The sequence below is a fragment of the Microtus oregoni genome, unplaced genomic scaffold, assembly GCF_018167655.1.
Source record: "Microtus oregoni isolate MIOR12 unplaced genomic scaffold, Mior012 000049F_ref0000343, whole genome shotgun sequence".
In the NCBI taxonomy this organism is placed as follows: domain Eukaryota; kingdom Metazoa; phylum Chordata; class Mammalia; order Rodentia; family Cricetidae; genus Microtus; species Microtus oregoni.
Genome location: NW_024543223.1, coordinates 2494425 through 2511799, shown reverse-complemented (window position 1 = coordinate 2511799; position 17375 = coordinate 2494425). Strand labels below are relative to the sequence as shown.

The following is a 17375-nucleotide window of genomic DNA, read 5'->3' as shown; positions in this document are numbered from 1 at the left end:
GACTCAGACAGAGCTTGGAAAGTACTACCACCTGCCCCACCTTTTTCATGACACACTGCAGATGGTACGCCTTCCATCGAGCCATCCCTCCCTTCAGCAGCTGCTGGCGGTGATGCTGAGCTGCCCTTTCCAGCTGGAATCTCTGCTGGGCCTCCCTCTGGCTGCACAACTGCCAGCGCTGAAACCAGTCACGGAGCCGACCTGAAGCAGACTTAAAGTAGCTGACAACTGTAGAGAATTTTCATTGCTAAGTGACTTTGTAGCAGGGAAGGACTAGACAGTTGGAGAGGTTATGTGAGGTGACATCCAGCCTTCTGTGAGAAAAAAAACACCACAGGCTCCATGGCCACTGTGTAAGGCCAGGTCAGGTCATCTTTGCACTATGGGACGTTTTGCTGCCGCATCCCCAAGCACTGTCGCAGAGTTGCATACCTGTGCACAGTCACCAAAGGGGTGCCAGGCCACACAGAGCCACGCCAAGGGCTGACAGGCATGTGGAAGGAGCAGACCCACTGTCCCTAAAGAAAACTTCCTCACAGAGCCGAAGCCTGGAGACGGTACAGCTTCCTCTTATGAAGCAGGAAGTCAAGTGAGCCAGGACAGTGATAAAATGATCTGGCTGTGTTGACTCTCTGGGCCCACTGTGTAGACCTTGTTGATTCAGGAAGTGCTTCTGGACCCATTCACAGTCAGAGAAGACAGCAGCCATGAGCTGGAGACCAGTCATTTTACCATGTCCTGGATACAGCTTTAAATGTACCATCTCCCTAGCTACAACTATACCATCCCTAAGTAACAACTTCAACAAGGGGGTACTACAGCCCTATTTTATAGATGAAGAAACATACTGAAGCAGCGGGGACCCCTCTGTCCTCTGAAGTCAGACTAGGCAGTGTGGTGACTTTTGGTCTGTAATTTTTTTTTTACCTTAAAAAGTAAAGGATTTCACCCCCATCAAGGAAACTTCTCGCAACAGATGGAACACATTCCCGTACCTAAGGCCCCAGAACATTTTGGAAGAGGGGGAGAAAAGACTCTAAGAACAAACTGATGAGGGAGTTTGCTGTGTGCCTGTCTCCTAGTCCTATCAGAAGCTACCAACATGACTGCCCAAATGTGAGCTGAACAAAGGACACCAATAGATACGCCAACGTGAATGGGAAAAGCTATGAAGCTTCAACCCTATACAAAGAACAACAGAAAACTAAGAAACACTGACAGTGGGAGAAAGTCCTCCCCAGGGAAGAGCACACCAATTTGTTATCCAATACCAAGTGGTCAGCCCTGGAAACAAGCATTCTACAGACTGAGCAGGTTATATTTAGCGAGTGCTTATGTTTGTACACACGTGCATGTGTGCATGCATGCGCTAACAATGGAAAAAGAGGGCAGGATTTGAAAGAGAGCAGTGTTTTGGAGGGAGGAAAGAAAGGGAAGGGAGAAATTATATAATTACAATCTTAAAAAGAAAAGAAATGAGCCGGGCGGTGGTGGCGCACGCCTTTAATCCCAGCACTCAGGAGGCAGAGGCAGGCGGATCTCTCTGAGTTCGAGACCAGCCTGGTCTACAAGAGCTAGTTCCAGGACAGGCTCCAAAAGCTACGGAGAAACCCTGTCTCAAAAATCAAAAAAAAAAAAAAAAGAAAGAAAGAAATGGGGGGAGTAAGGGTTCTAATTATGTGATGTGATTCAGGCTGGCCTCAAACTCCTTGTCCAGCATTCCTCCTTCCTGCCTTCCACGTCCTGGGACTATGAGCCTGTATGCCGTAAAATCCTATACCTGGGTCTTAGGATGTCTTCCCTTGAGCTCTAACAAAGTGTGGCAGAGATTCTGAGGTCTTAAGATAAGACAAGACAATGAGCACATGTCTTTAGCCCCAGCGCTCCAGTGGCAGAGGCAAGTGGACCTCTTTGAGTTCAAGACCATCCTAGTCTACATAGTGAGTTCCAGGACAGCCAGGACTACAGAGAAACCCTTCTCCAAAACAAGACACTGAATCCCAAATGTTACTGCATCCCCTCCCACAGATGGTACTTTGTGCTCAGCCTCCTAAGTCCCTGTTCCCAGGACCCCCTTTTAGGGCAAGTCTTGCAGAGATGGCCCTGCTGCTGCTGCTGCTGCTTCTAGGTTCTTCACTCAGAGCAAAATCAGCATTTTCACCTTTTCATGGACTAGGGATAAGCAGTTCTCAAGGAACTTGCTGGGCTCCCAACACCAGATGTACCTACTGAGGCACACCACCTTGTAGGATGCATAACCACCTTGTTTTCTGCCCCACCCCAGTAAGACACAGCTATTCTGGGCTGACTCTGGCTATTCAGGCCTAGCCTCAAGGATGAGTACTGGATTCTCATCATTTCAGGAATGACTTAGATAATAGTATTATCTTTTTCTTTTTTTCTTCTAAGACAGGGTTTCTCTGCAGCTTTGGAGCCTGTCCTGGAACTCACTTTGTAGACCAAGCTAGCCTCGAACTCATGGAGATCCGCCTGTCTCTGCCTCCCAAGTCCTGGGATTAAAGTTGTGTTTCACCACCACCCAGTTGGATACTATTTATCATCTTAAAGCTCACTTAGTAAATGTATATGATATATAATATATATATCATATATGGAGGACCAAGAAGGGCAACAACCAGAAGGTAGAAGAACCCAGGAGGGATTCTCCCCTAGAGCCTCTGGCCTCCAACACTGGAATATCAGGTTTTCTTTTGAAGTCTCCTAGCCATGGGAGTGTCAGGGAACCAACATACACAGGCAGAGCACATGGAACCTTGGGAAGTCCTGTGTTCATACTCTTTCTGGCAGTGTTTGTTCCCACAGCTCTCTCTTACCCCTGGCCAGTGCTTTCCGGGCCTCCCTGAGGGCAGTTGCCTCCTTTTCTCGGTAATATATCTGCATTGATGTAACCTCCTGCCACTGCACCAGAACCTACGGACAGGCAGGGAAAGAGAGGTGATCAGTTCACGTTCTAAGGTCAAGGACACACTGTGACTGACTAGTGTGTGTGTGTGTGGGGGGGTCTTCATGAGGTACGACTGAGGAGTTAACATTGGGCTCTCACTGCCAGCCACCCACACAGGTCTGGGTTGGGACTTCAGGTCTCTCCCAGGAAGCCTGACATTTTCCTGTCAGGATTTAAACTTTGTACTGTGCCACAACAAGTGAAGTTGTTACATAGATTATAATCCTATTGTTATTTGCTATGCATTATATTAATTCTTTCTTACACAGGAAATCCAGTAACAAAACCCTTTGTGGGGTGGTGTGTGCTGGTGCATACCTTTAACCCCAGCATTTGGAAAGCAAAGACAAGTGGATCTCTGTGTTTTTGAGACCTGCCTGGTCTACACAGTGAATACTAGGCCAGCCAAGGCTACATAGTGAGACCCTATCTCAAAAGAAAACACAGAACTCTGTGTGTGGAAGGGTGTTGTATGCATATGAGCATCTGTGTGGGTGTAGAAGACCCACGAATCCAGTGTGTTCCTCACATTCTCCATCTTGTTCCCATCAGACGCTCTCTGGGGCTGTCTGTACAAGGAGCTCTCAGGACCTCTTATGTTTACTCCAGCTCTAGGACAGGGGCTACAGACACACACAGCCATACTCAACTTTATTTGGGAGCTTGGGATTTGAACTCAGGTTGTACTCTGAGATTTGAACAGCATGTATTTTTAACCACTGAGCCATCTCTCCAGCACCACTAAACACATTTTAAAAAGTCAGGAAGCCAGATGAAGCTTCATAGTCATAATACCCCACTCCCAGCTGAGTGGCCTCTCTCTTTGGACCATTAAACCCAACTAGATCTGATCATCTCTTCCCAAGGTAGGGGCCAAGCAGGCTGTCTTGAGCATTTCTGAGGCCAGCCTTCACCAAATGCAGCTGCTGCCTCCTCAGGGAACTACATGGCCACCAGCAGGTAGACCTAAGCCACTCAAGAGCTTCCAGCAATCTGCTTTCTTCTGAACAGTCATGACCCATGGCCTGCCTCTGCTACTGTTTCTGTCTGAACCACTTCTTTGTATTATGTCCCAACACCATGCTCATCCATAGCATGGAGCCAACAGGGTATTCCCATACATCAATCACCCCAGCCAAGGCAGCAAGGTGGTCTGAGTCATTTCAAACTATGGGTGACCAGGAACTTCTTGGGATGCTCCATGCTTTCTAGCAAGCCTCCAGGGCCAGTCAGTAAGATCTGGTACTCTTCCAACAAGGACACCGAATCTCAGTGGCCTCGAGGCTTTATCAACGTTTAATGTTGTTGTGCAGGCGTGGTAAGTGCTGGCTCTGGCAAGAACTAGTTTGGTTTCTATATGATGTTATTTTTATTTTAAAGAACAGTGATTCCGAATTCAGTAAAAACAAACATACAGTACCTACAGACATGCATATCACTCTGAGTTCCTTATTAAGTACCAACACCACATTGATGGAGGAAGGTCATTGGTTAAGTAATAAAGAAACTGCTTGGCCTCATAGGTTAAAACATAGGTGGGAGGAGTAAACAGAACAGAATGCTGGGAGGAAGAGGAAGTGAGCTCAGAGGCCATGCTCCCCTCTCCCCAGCAGACGCGATCGATGAAGCTCCAACCCAGGATGGACGTAGGCTAGAATCTTCCCGGTAAGACTGATGCTACACAGATTATTAGAGATGGGTTGATCGGGATATGAGAATTAGCCTGTAAGGGCTAGAGTTAATGGGCCAAGCAGTGTTTAAAAGAATACAATTTGTGTGTTGTTATTTCAGGGCATAAGCTAGCCAGGCAACCAGGAGCTGGGGCAGCAGGAATGCAACCCGCAGCTCCCACAACACCACATGCTGCTGGAATGAGACTCCCAAGCTTCCTGGTGACCAGTTAGTACCTCACCTTGGAGCACAGGGTCCTGTTGTACTGGGCTCTTGCTTGGAAGGTTTTTTTGGCCATATCCAAACGGGCCATGGTGTTTTCCCTCCAACGATGTAATGCCCACCTACAAAGACATGGGCCAGGTGAGAAGAGTGACCCCAGTTTGGAGGTCTGGGAGACTTCTGTGAATCACCCTTACTCCTCTCCTGGGTAAGGACTCTGCCTGAAAGCACCTGTTCCATTGTCCCTCAGGCTCATGCTCTTGTCTGCACCCAACAACAGATGCTCAGTGTCTGCTCTGTGCTAGGTACTAGGCGGGACTAGGCACCAGCAGTACACCAAGCCATCACTGAGTCTTCAGGAGTTCTCGAGATAAAGACAACACAGCTGTAACCAAATGGCAACAATTCAGGTGATTCACATCGAGATAAGAGGCATATGAACCCTAGTGCCTACTTGCCAGAGGCCTGCTTTCTCATTCTGGTCTCTCTGAGGGACTACATGGAGCTTTGTGGGACTGCACAGGAGTGGCAGTGTTAAAGTCCACAAGGTCCAAGCCTACACTCAGCTAGAACAGCATGTGCGGAGCAAATGTAGAGGGAAAGGGAACGGGTTGTCCACCTGGAAAAGAGTGAGTTCAGAGCTTGGGTTATAGGACCCTCCAGTGGTGAGAGGTAGAGATGGTCCTCACGGAGTAACTCTAGAGGGGCAGCTGGAAGGGACTGTCTGGGAGCTGACAGAGGACTGCAGACTCCACACAGGAGTGGGCACAAGATATTAGGTGTGAGGCAGGGACAAAAGAATGCTCAGAGCAACAGGACAAGTGGGGTCCATGTGGGTCTCGGGTGAGGTGTCTTAGTGTCTCAGCTGTCTTCCAAGGTTACCCTGCACATGGGAGACCAGGATATGCTGAGGTGAGCCAGAAAATGCAGAACTTGCAGCAAGAAAGCCAGAGCTCCCACTTGAGCAGACTAGGCAGTTGTCTGCATGGCCTGAGGCAGAACTGCCCCCATCCCTACCTGACTCAGCACTGGGGACTCACCTCAGCAGCTGCCTGTTGTGCCACCTCTCCCTGGCTGCCACCTCCTGTAGCACATTCCTCACCCTGTCCTGGTAAGTCTGTGGGAGATGAGGAGGTCACTGGAGGCCACCCTTCAGCCATACTTCTCCTCGTACAAGAAGTACGTTGCCCAGAGCTCTCAAACAGTAGGGAGAGGTTGAAAGCCCCCATCCCAAGGCCAGTACCCCCTCCCACTGTAATGTTCCACAAGGTCCAACTCTGAGCTAGACTCATATAGAAACCAGCTTTCCAGGAAGGCTGATAACCCAGGCAGCACTTTTTGGGTACTGTTCTGTTTGAGCCTTGCCAGATGACAGGAGGGACATGAACAAAGAACACTACCGAAAACTCCCACCCCCAAGCAGGGAGACCTGGAAAAAAGTGCTGGCTCCTACCAGCCACTTCTGCAGAGTCCTGTGAAGCAGGGTGTGCTGACTGTGAAGAGCCGCCCGCCTCAGCTTTCGCTGCTCTTCTGTCCTCAGAGCCAGGCACTGTGCACAGGAAAGAGTGGGTACTGTGGGCCCTGGGGCTGGGGGAGGTTCACTGCAGCACTGTTTCTATGTTACATTCTGAGAGCTCACGTAAGGGGGATATACTAACTGAGCCTCAGTCTCATCCATCCATCCATCTCCCTAGGGGTTGGTGGGTATCAAACGAGCAAGTGTCCAACAGGAAATGCTGGACAGGGGCTGGCTTCAATGTTACACCCTTAGCAGAGTTTATGTGAATGCCAGGCCAAGATCTTTACAGTAAGTTCAGATAAGAGCAGCCGGACACATTAAGGACAAGAAACCTTGAGTCAATCCCTCACAAAGTGAGCTTGCACTGCCCAATGTGCCTTTGACCAGAGGAACTGTGGAGGAGCCTATCTGCTTGCTCTGAGTCATGCAGACAAACAGCTCCACCTGTCCAAAAGCCACACTCAGGCTGTGCCCCTGCTGAAACCGTACCTTGCTCCACATGCTCCAGGACCAACGCAGGAGCCTTGCTGAGTGGAAGCGTGCAGCCAGTGTCCTGCCCATCCTCCTATGGGGAAACAGAAGAAGCTCAGCAGGGTCTAGAGCACAGGGGCCTCAGGACTCCCTCTGCAGACCTGGGAGTGAGAGCTGTCTAATGACCTGGGCCTTTCTAGGAAAGGGCACAGCAATTCAAAATTTTGCAAGCAACCTCATGGCTTCAAGGCCAGACAGCTCTGCCTTAGACACATAGGCTGTAAACATTCCCCACTGTAGTCTTGTGGTCTTGTAAAAATTGCCACAACCTGCCCGCCAGTCAGATGTCAGCCACCTGATGGGCTCATTGCTCTATGTGCCGTGACTGACCGCAGTCACTCTCCATGGACTCTGAGCATGAGAGCACACGGATGGAGCCCAAGGTGCTGTCCCTGTTTCAGGCTGAATTTCTGGGACACATGACTATGGGTGGACACTTGAAGTCGCTGCCAAAGCTGGCCCAAGGTGGGAGGGCTCTGTAGTAGAATGCTGCTCACTCTGTTCTCAATCCTTGGGCACTCTCTCTCCAGACGCAGAAAGCCTTCCTGAGCAGCCTGCTGTGGTGGTGAGCACAGGCCATGGTTTGCCGCTCCCGCTCTTGGTGACATGCTGCTGCCTGCTGGTGCCACATGAACCAGGACCTCCGCAAAACCTGCTGCTCTGCCTGCAGTATAGCCTGAGACAGGATAGGAGGAAACAGTCCAGTCCAGGAGGAGAGCAGATCAGAGGCTAAGGGAGAATCTGTGACCAGTAAAGAACGGCTTCCCTAGGCTGCCTGTGAATGTCCAGATAATCCCAGGCTCAGGAGCACCAGGCAGGAGCCTGGCAGGGTAGGCTGGAGTTTGTGCAGCTTCCTGAAGAGCAGCCCAGGACAAGTGCTTAAATGGATCCTGCCCTCAAGAACCCAAAGAGAGAGCTACACACCATTCTCTCGGCCAAGCGGTTTTCTCGATGTTGAGACATCTTCTGCTGCCAGATAGCAAATACTTGCTTCTCTAATGTTTCCCTAAACACACGAAAATGAGAAAAACGGACTAAAAGTAAAGCACTTACAAAAGAAAGACAAACAGATCTAATCGAGGCTGGTTTGGCTCCTTGACCTTTATAATTCTGTGCATGACTATGGGTCTAAGACAGTGGCTCTCAGCCTTTCCCAATGCTGCCACCCTTTAACACAGTTCCTCATGTTGTATGACCCCAACTATAGTTATTTTTGTTGCTACTTCATAACTGTAATTTTGCTACTGTTATGAATTGTAATGTATATCTCTGTGTTTTCTGATGGTCTTGGGTGACCTCTGTGAAAGGGTCATATTTGACCCCTCCAGTGGGTCACAACCCACAGGTTTGAGAACCACTGTTCTTAGACTCCAAAAGACCATATCTTACAGAATAGGAGCGCAATACTTTAGGGAAATTACACATTGTGAGGCTCCATCAAAGTTCTCATCACAGCACTAACAGCAAACTCAGTGCGCATGAGACAAGCGCAGAGGCAGACACATGCTGCTTCGTAATAAAGAGGGTAAGCCTGACTGATTTTCCTGCTACTTAAGTTCAAAAGGGTCTCATTACTGAAAGCCAGAGGAACCAGGGACTGGGGGTTGGGAAACCGGTGAAGCGAAGCCAAGGCATTATAGTTTGCAGAGTTGAATTGGAATTCTCTGTCCCAGACAGAAACTAACTACGTAGCATACCTGTGAAAACGCACTGCTCTTGTGTGCAGGACTCGACTGCGCTGGCGCCATCGCCAAAGTCTGTACCACATATGGAAGGCGGCAGGCAGTGCTCTTTGCTGGAAATGGCCATCTGCTCTGGCCCGCAGTAGCTAAAACAAAATGACAAATGGTTTTTGTGATTTACTTTTCTCAAATGAATGTTCAGAGTCACACTCTTCTGAGATAAGATTTGCTTCTCACACAAGTAAGAAATGTCATGTTTGATCTTTGCCAATTAGCTAGGTGAAAAATGTACCATGAGCTGGGTGTGGTGGCGCACCCCTTTAATTCCAGCACTCAGGACAAAGAGACAGGTAGATCTCTTTGAGTTTGAGGCCATCCTGATCTACATAGTGAGTTCCAGGACAGCCAAGACTACATAGAGAGATAGGCTTGAGTTGATCTGAACCTCACTAATCCAAAGGCCCTTAAACTTGGCAGCAATCCTCTACCCCTTGGGTGATAGCATTACAGGTGTGTGTCACCACACCCAGCTTCCAGATAAGCCCCAGAAGCATTCTGATGTGGTCAAAGACAGCTCATCCATGCAAAGGAATCAACACTCATCTGGTGAGCACTGTGCTGGGCTAAGACAGGCAGGCTATACCCTTAAGAAGTTAAGGCTAAAAATTCTACCAAGGAACTTCTACAACTCATAAACACTTTCAGCAATGTAGCAGGATACACGATTAACTCAAAAAAAAAAAATCAGTAGCCCTCCTGTACATAGACGATAAAAGGGCTGGGGAAGAAATCAGAGAATCAACACCCTTCACAATAGCCACAAATAGCATAAAATATCTCAGAGTAACTCTAACCAAACAAGTGGAAGACTTGTATGATAAGAACTTTAAATCTTTGAAGAAAGAAATTGAAAAAGACACCAGAAAGTGGAAAGATATCCCATGCTTGCGTAGGCAGAATTAACAAGTAAAAATGGCAATCTTACCAAAAACAATCTACAGATTCAACACAATGCCCAGCAAAATCCCAGAAAAATTCTTCAAAGACCTTGAAAGAACGGTACTCAACTTCATACGGAAAAGCAAAAAATTCAGGATAGCCAAAACAATCCTGTACAATAAAAGAACTTCTGGAGGCATTACAATCCCTGACTTCAAACTCTACAAAAGAGCTATAGTACTCCAGGACAGGCTCCAAACCACAGAGAAACCCTGTCTCAAAAAACAATAAATAAATAAATAAATAAATAAATAAATAAATAAATAAGAGCTATAGTACTGAAAACAGCCTGGTACTGGCATAAGAACAGACAGGAGGACCAATGGAACCGAATAGAAGACTTGAATATCAATCCACACATCTTCTAACACCTGATCTTTGGTAAAGAAGCAAAAAATATCAAATTTATTTATCAAAGCATATTTAACAAGTGGTGCTGGCATAACTGGATATCCACATGTAGAAGAATGAAAATAGATCCATATCTATCACCATACACAAAACTCAAGTCCAAATGGATCAAAGACCTCAACATAAAGTCAGCCACACTGAACCTTAAACAGGAGAAAGTGGGAAATACACATGAACGCATTGGCACAGGGAACCACTTCCTAAATATAACACTAGCAGCATAGACACTGAGAGAAACAATTAATAAATGGGACCTCCTGAAACTGAAAAGCTTCTGTAAAGCAAAGGACACGGTCAACAAGACAAAACGACAGCCTACAGAATGGGAAAAGATCTTCACTAACCACACATCAGAGGTCTGATCTCCAAAATATACAAAAGACTCAAGAAATTGGATACCAAAAGATTACATAATCCAATAAAAAAGAATGGAGTACAGACCTAAACAGGGAACTCTCAACAGAGGAATCTAAAATGGCTGAAAGACACTTAAGGAAATGTTCAACATCCTTAGTCATCAGAGAAATGAAAATCAAAACAATTCTGAGATTCCATGTAAGAATGGCCAAAATCAAAAACACTGATGACAACTTATGCTGGAGAGGTTGTGGGGAAAAGGGAACACTTCTGCACTGCTGGTGGGAATGCAAGCTCGTACAACCCCTTTGGATGTCAGTGTGGTGATTTCTCAGAAAATTAGGAAACAATCTTCCTCAAGACCCAGTAATAAATACCACTTTTGGGTATATATCCAAAGGATGCTCAGTTTTGCCACAAGGACACGTGCTCAACTATGTTCATAACAGCTTTCTTTGTCATAGCCAGAACCTGGAAACAACCTAAATACCCCTCGACTGAAGAATGAATAAGGAAAATGTGGTACATTTAAACAATGGAGTACTACACAGCAGAAAAAAATAACAACATCTTGAATTTTGCAGGAAAATGGATGGAGCTAGAAAATATCCTTTTGAGTGAGGTAACCCAGACCCAGAAAGACAATTATTACATGTACTCACTCATAGGTGGTTTTTAAACATAAAGCAAAGAAAGTCAGCCTACAAACCACAATCCCAGAGAATTTAGACAACAATGCGGACACTAAGAGAGACTTACATAGATCTAATCGACATGGAAAGTAGAAAGTAGAGAAAGACAAGATCTCCTGAGTAAATTGGGAGCATGGGGACTTTGGGGGAAGATTGAAGAAAGAAAGGGAGAGGCAGGGAGGGGAGCAGAAAAATGTAGAGCTCAATAAATATCAATTAAAAAAAAAAGAAGCTAAGGCTAGTCAGGTGTGATTGTGCACACCTTCAAGCCCAGCACTCAGGAAGCAGAGGCAGGTGGATCTCTGTGATTTCAAGGCCATCCTGGTCTACAGAGTGAGTTCCAGGACAGCCAGGGCTACACAAAGAGACCCTGTCTCAGAAAAAAACAACAACAAAAGAAGCAGTGGCTACAGGTTAACTGAAAAGAAAAGTTAGCATAGAGCTATGTTAATGCAGAGTGACAAGCAAGGGTTCGAGAGCGCACCTAAGCTGACAGAGTCGTGAGCTACAGAGAACTACAGGTACAGCAAGGAGCAGAAGCACACAGTCAGAAATGACAGAAGGCAGCAATGGAGACAAGACAGGAGCTAAGAAGCATCTGTGCCCTTAGCTCCCATTCCCATTCTATCCACAAATGTGCCAGTCTGATGGTAGCAGCAGATGATGTTGACAGGGGAAGGAGGACAGTGTCAAAACAACCAAGGGAGTGTAGCTTGTGTCATCCTCTTACCCACTGCCAAGGACAGATCATCATCAAATGCACCAACATCCCTACTAAGTGTCACTCTGATGTCAATATCTTCCATTTGGGGGCTAAAGAGATGACTCAGTTGTCAAGAGCAATTTCTGCTCTTTGGCACTCTCATCAAGCAACTCAAAACCAGCTTGTTGCTGGGCGGTGGTGGTGCACACCTTTAATCCCAACACTTGGGAGACAGAGGCAGGCGGATCTCTGTGAGTTCGAGGCCAGCCTGGTCTACAAGAGCTAGTTCCAGGACAGGCTCCAAAGCTTCAGAGAAACCCTGTCTCAAAAAACAAAACAGCACTAGTCCAGCTCTAAGGGATCTGACACCTTCACCTGCATATATCACACACACACACTTTTTAGTTACTATTTATTTATTTTTGGTTTTTCACGACAGGGTTTCTGTGTAACAGCCCTGGCTGTCCTGGAACTCACTTTGTAGACCAAGCTAGCCTCGAACTCACAGAGATCCGCCTGCCTCTGCCTCTGAAGAGCTGGGATTAAAGGTGTGCGCCATCACTGCCCAACTACACACACATGTTTTACAAAGTCTTCATTTAGCATTCCAGAAACCTGTGCCCAACTGTCCGAAATGACCTGCAAGTCACACTTCCCTGCTACCCTAGCTTATGGCTGAGGGAGCAAGAATTCTATTATACCCTTAATAAAGGCACAGTCTAAGGCAAAGCTGGTATGCAGTAGGCATCTCTTCCGTGGGGAGCAGGCAGGGTGGCACACTCCATAATACCAGCATTAGGGGAATGGGACAGGTGGGTACAGAAAACAAAGGGAAGTGAGTGAAGACCTAAAAGCCTGGGAGGAGCCACTCCTTACCCCCAACAGCGTCTATGTCTTCCAGCAATGAAGGAATGGGACTTGGGCTGGAGGAAACAACTCCATGGTTTTACAGTTCCCTCCAAATACAGTAACCCCAAAAACAGAACCAGGTCTCCTGGCATAGCCTTTCCCAACCATCTTCCCAAACTCAGAAAATCCCACTAGTAGGTGCTGAACTGCCTGCTTTGGTGTGCTTTGTACCTGCTGGCATCTTCTCTGGCGCACATATCGTAACCACACCCTGACACACTTGCGTAGGACTGTCATCCTGGAAGAAAACACAAGAAAACCAGAGAACTGTGTATTGGCACTGTCAGGTGTTGAGCTGTAAGAGTGTACTGTTTATAAGGCAGCTGCTTCTAGGTACAGTTACTTCCTGAGGGTTCAGGGCACCCCAGGGCTTACTGCTTACTGGTTACATCCTCGGAGAGAGGAAAATGAAGAACTTACTAACATGAAGTCATCATCTCCTGACCTTGGGCTTTGGCTGGTTTTAAACTTCCAGCATTTTCTTGAGGTCTGTTTCGTTGATTTTTTGCAGGGCTTCACCTATGCCAAGCAAGTACCCACTGCTGAACCACACTCTAACCCCTGGCAGCTCACTGGGAACCTAATTAAACCACCAAGCACAGTGCGTCTGGGACTTAAGAGAGGACACCTCCTGTTACAGCACCCTTGAGGGTTTATTAGGACTCTCAGCACACAGAGATACTGAGTGCGATGATACATGCTTGGCCTTGTATGCCAGGACTTAGAATAATGGCACCTTGACAACTCTGAGTCAGGCTTTTTTTTTTGTTTTTTTAAATTTTATGGGTGCTTTTAAAACCACAGGACACAGATGTATCTCAGTGGTGGAGACCTTGCTTAGCACGTGTGAGGAACTAGGTTCAATCCCAGCGCAGAAAAAAAAGAGAGAGAGATAAATCTTATGTGTGTAAGTGTTTCCCTGCATGTATGTATGTGCACCACATGTGTCTGGTGCCCATACAGAGCACTGGGTCCCCTGGAACTAGAGTTACAGATGGCTGTGGCCACCATGTGCATTCTGGGAACTGATCTGGGTCCTCTGGAAAGGCAGCCAGTGCTCTCCAGTACTGAGCAATCTCTCCAGTCCCAAATATTAGGATTCTTATTGACTCATTAAAGATATGCTCTGAAGCTGGGGATACAGTTTTGTGGTAAAACGCATGCTTAGCATGTGAAAAGTGCTGGGCTGGATCCCTAAAACAATAAGTAGATAAATAGTAAAAAAAAAACAAAACAAAATTGGACCAGTAGCTGCAAGTTACACTAATGACACTGGAGGTGAAGGTCGAGACATTATTTAACATGATGAACGTCTCTGCAGCAAGAGTCTGGGCTAAGGGGCTGGAGGAAGACAGCCTCGCAACTTTTATTTCCATTTCTATATATTTTTAATTTTTCTTCATAGATATTTACTTAAAAATAAATGTATTTGTTAGGCAGAGGCAGCACACTTCTTTAATCCTAGCACTCAGGAGGCACAGGCAGGTGGATCTCTGTGAGTTCAAGACTAGCCTGATCTACAGAGCGAGTTCCAGGATAGCCATGGCTACATAGGGAAACCCTGTCTTGAAAAACAAAAATAAAGCTGGGCGGTGGTGGCGCACGCCTTTAATCCCAGCACTAGGGAGGCAGAGGCAGGCGGACCTTTGTGAGTTCGAGGCCAGCCTGGTCTACAAGAGCTAGTTCCAGGACAGGAACCAAAAGCTACAGAGAAACCCTGTCTCAAAAAAAAAAAAAAAAAAAAACAAAAAAAAAACAAAACAAGAAAAACAAAAATAATAAAATAAAAAGATGTATTTAATAGAATGACTGGCTCTTAACAATCAAGGATATTCCTTATTTCCAGGAAGACCTAGCCCCAAATATCATCCTAACCTGACATTAAAATCTTTCGCTGCAGTGCAGGAGCTCAAACTCACCTTCCCTATGTTAAGCAAGCACTTTGCACTGAGCTACATCACTAGTCACAGTGGACAAGTACCAAAGGCCTGCAGAAGAATGGAGGCAGTGGTAGTGATCAAATAGGCACATTCAGAGGTGGACAAGATCCAATGCAAATTGCATCATCTCACCTCCCACGTGACCTGCCAAAAGCAACCACACCCAGGAGCCATTACTAATAGTGTGAACTTCACCAAGATAAACCCCTTATATTTTTTGTTTGCTTGCTTGTTTGTTTTCTGTTTTGTTCTAGGTGACAGTCCTATGCAAGTATGATACGTGCACAAGAGAAGATGCAAGCAAAGATACACACAGGTCTCGCTGTGCATCCCTGACTGCCCTAAATCCTGCTATGTAGACCAAACTGGTCTTGAACACACAGAGATCCACCTGCTGCTGTCTCCTGAGTACTAAGACGAGGGGCCTAGTCCACACCTGGCTAAAAGGCCTTTCTGAGTTGAGAAGCTAACTCATGCCAGAGTAGTCACTTCCTCCTGAAAAACCCTGTCAGAATTACCCGGGGTCCCTAGTGAGCCCACGGCTGAGCTGAGCTCCTACCTGTAGTGGGTCCAGGCTGCATGCAGTGAGGAAGGCTGCATTCTCTCTTCCCTCAGCTCAAGTTGACACTGCCAGAGGTTCCAGAACCTACGAAGCAGCTGCAGAATGGCAGGAAGAAAACAAGTGTATCATAGTGAGAAGTGAGAGGAGGCCTCTGAGTGTAAGTGCCACCCCCCAGCACACTGTGACCTCCCACAGGGAGCAGCCCAGTCACACTGCTGGCCTAGGGAGCCATGCTCTGGGCCAGTATAAATGGCTCTTCAAGTAGACAGCCACATAAAAACAAGTCTGGGTGTTATAGAAGAATTTTTTTTTTTTTTTTTGGAAACAGGATCTCACTATGTAGCCCAGGCTTAAACACATGATTCCCTTGTCTCCATCTCTCAAGCGCTATGATTATAGATACTGTACTATGCTGCTCAGCAGACAGTACCTTTTTTTTTTTATTTTAAATGGATCTCTATTTATTATGCATGCAGTGTTCTGCCTGCAAGTATGCTCAAACACCAGAAGAAGACACCAGATTCCATTATAGATGGTTATGAGCCACCATGTGGTTGCTGGGAATTGAACTCAGGACCTCTGGAGAAACAGCCAGTGCTTTTAAACTCTGAGGCATCTATCAAGCCCTGTAATACCATTTTTCAAAGTCATTTTAAAAATTAAAACTCTTGGGCTGGAGAGATGTAGTAATAAGAGCGGCGGGGCTGCGTTCCCAGCACCCCGGCCACCTGCTTGGCTAGCTTATGCCCGAAATAACAACACACAAACTGTATTCATTTAAACACTGCTTGGCCCATTTCTATCTAGCCTCTTGTAGGCTAACTCTCGCACCTGGACTAGCCCATTTCTTATCATCTGTGTAGCACCGCTCTTACCGGGAAGATTCTAGCCTACGTCCATCCTGGGTCAGAGCTTCATTGCGTGCATCTTCCCAGGAGCGGGGAGCATGGCGTCTCTCTGAGGCATCTGCTCCCAAGAGGAGAGCTGTGGAGTCTGAGCTCACTTCCTCTTCCTCCCAGCATTCTGTTCTGTTTACTCCACCTACCTATGTTCTAACTGTTATGGGAGGTCCTCCCACTCCTCCAGCCTATCGCCGCTGAGATACCAGCCCATTGGGGCGTGGTCTCTCTCCCTTTAAAAAAGCAGCCACTTCCCTCTCCTCTCTCTCTTCACTTCCTGCTCCGCCGGCGACTAGACTCCCTTCCTGGTTGTGCAGAGGGCTGACGGTGATCTGTAAGTTTTTTCCCCTTTAAATAAATACCACCCTATTAATCATAATTCCAAACTGGTGTGGCATTGTTTATGACTTACGCCTTCATCTAACCAATAAAATGGGCCAAGGCAGTTCCTTTATTAGCCAATGACCTTCCTCCATCAGAGAGATGGCTCAGAGGATAAGAGCACTGGCTGCTTTTCCAGAGGTCCTGAGTTCAATTCCCAGCAACCACATGGTGGCTCACAACCATCTGTAATGAGATCTGTCGCCCTCTTCTGGGATGCAGGCATACATGGAGGCAGAATGTTGTATACATAATAAATAAATAAATCCTTAAAAAAATAATAAAAAATAAAACTCCTTACATATTGGCACTTACGAAGTTGCTGTCAAAGTGTTTAACTTCCATGTCTAACCCTCTGGGTCTACTGTCTCATTTATAAGAACTACACAGATACAGGAAAATTAAGTGATATAAAAAAGGAACAAACAAGCCAGGCATGGTAGCACACACTTTTAATCCCAGCACTTGGCAGACAGAGGCAGGCAGGTCTCTGTGAGTCTAGCCTACGGAGCAAGTTCCAGGACAGCCAGGGCTGTTACACAGAGAAACCCTGTCTTGAAAATAAAAAAATCAAAACAACAACAACAAAAACAAAAAAGAACAGACATATTGAGAATGAGGATATAATAAAAACAACTAGCCTGATGTCTTCAAAGAGCCAAGGTCATTGTCAAGGAAAAGGTATACATTATGCTAAGTGAAATACGCCAGTCACAAAAGAACAAATAGTTAATGATTCTCTTTGAAGTCTTCAAAACATCAAACTGATAGGGAGAGAAAGTAAAAAAGTAGCTGCCAACAGAACAATGGAACTGGTGGTCCATGTGTACAATGCAAATTTGGTTGTGTTTTTAAGAGTCAGAAGTCCTGGCTGGTCTAGAACTTGCTATCAAAATAGTATATTTTTGGTCCAGCAAGATGTTGAAGTGGGT

General features: G+C 46.4%; 1 protein-coding gene across 4 annotated transcripts in view; it reads right to left on the bottom strand.

Annotated features, from left to right (window-relative positions):
* The window catches only part of LOC121436452 (protein SFI1 homolog), a 64900-nt gene that overhangs the window by 5563 nt on the left and 41962 nt on the right, over window positions 1–17375 (bottom strand). For 3 of the 4 annotated variants that reach the window (XR_005972706.1, XM_041636373.1, XM_041636375.1), the window contains exons 13-23: window positions 15161–15258; window positions 12833–12899; window positions 8606–8736; window positions 7833–7914; window positions 7406–7584; window positions 6867–6942; window positions 6312–6407; window positions 5899–5975; window positions 4878–4980; window positions 2835–2931; window positions 41–228 (exon numbers count right to left, since the gene is read on the bottom strand). Coding sequence is in view for 3 of the 4 variants with exons in the window: in XM_041636373.1 (XP_041492307.1) it covers window positions 41–228; window positions 2835–2931; window positions 4878–4980; window positions 5899–5975; window positions 6312–6407; window positions 6867–6942; window positions 7406–7584; window positions 7833–7914; window positions 8606–8736; window positions 12833–12899; window positions 15161–15258 (1194 nt within the window). In the remaining variant the exon portion in view is untranslated. The remainder of the gene's footprint in view (window positions 1–40; window positions 229–2834; window positions 2932–4877; window positions 4981–5898; window positions 5976–6311; window positions 6408–6866; window positions 6943–7405; window positions 7585–7832; window positions 7915–8605; window positions 8737–12832; window positions 12900–15160; window positions 15259–17375) is intronic. The other variant, XM_041636374.1, reaches the window with a different exon arrangement.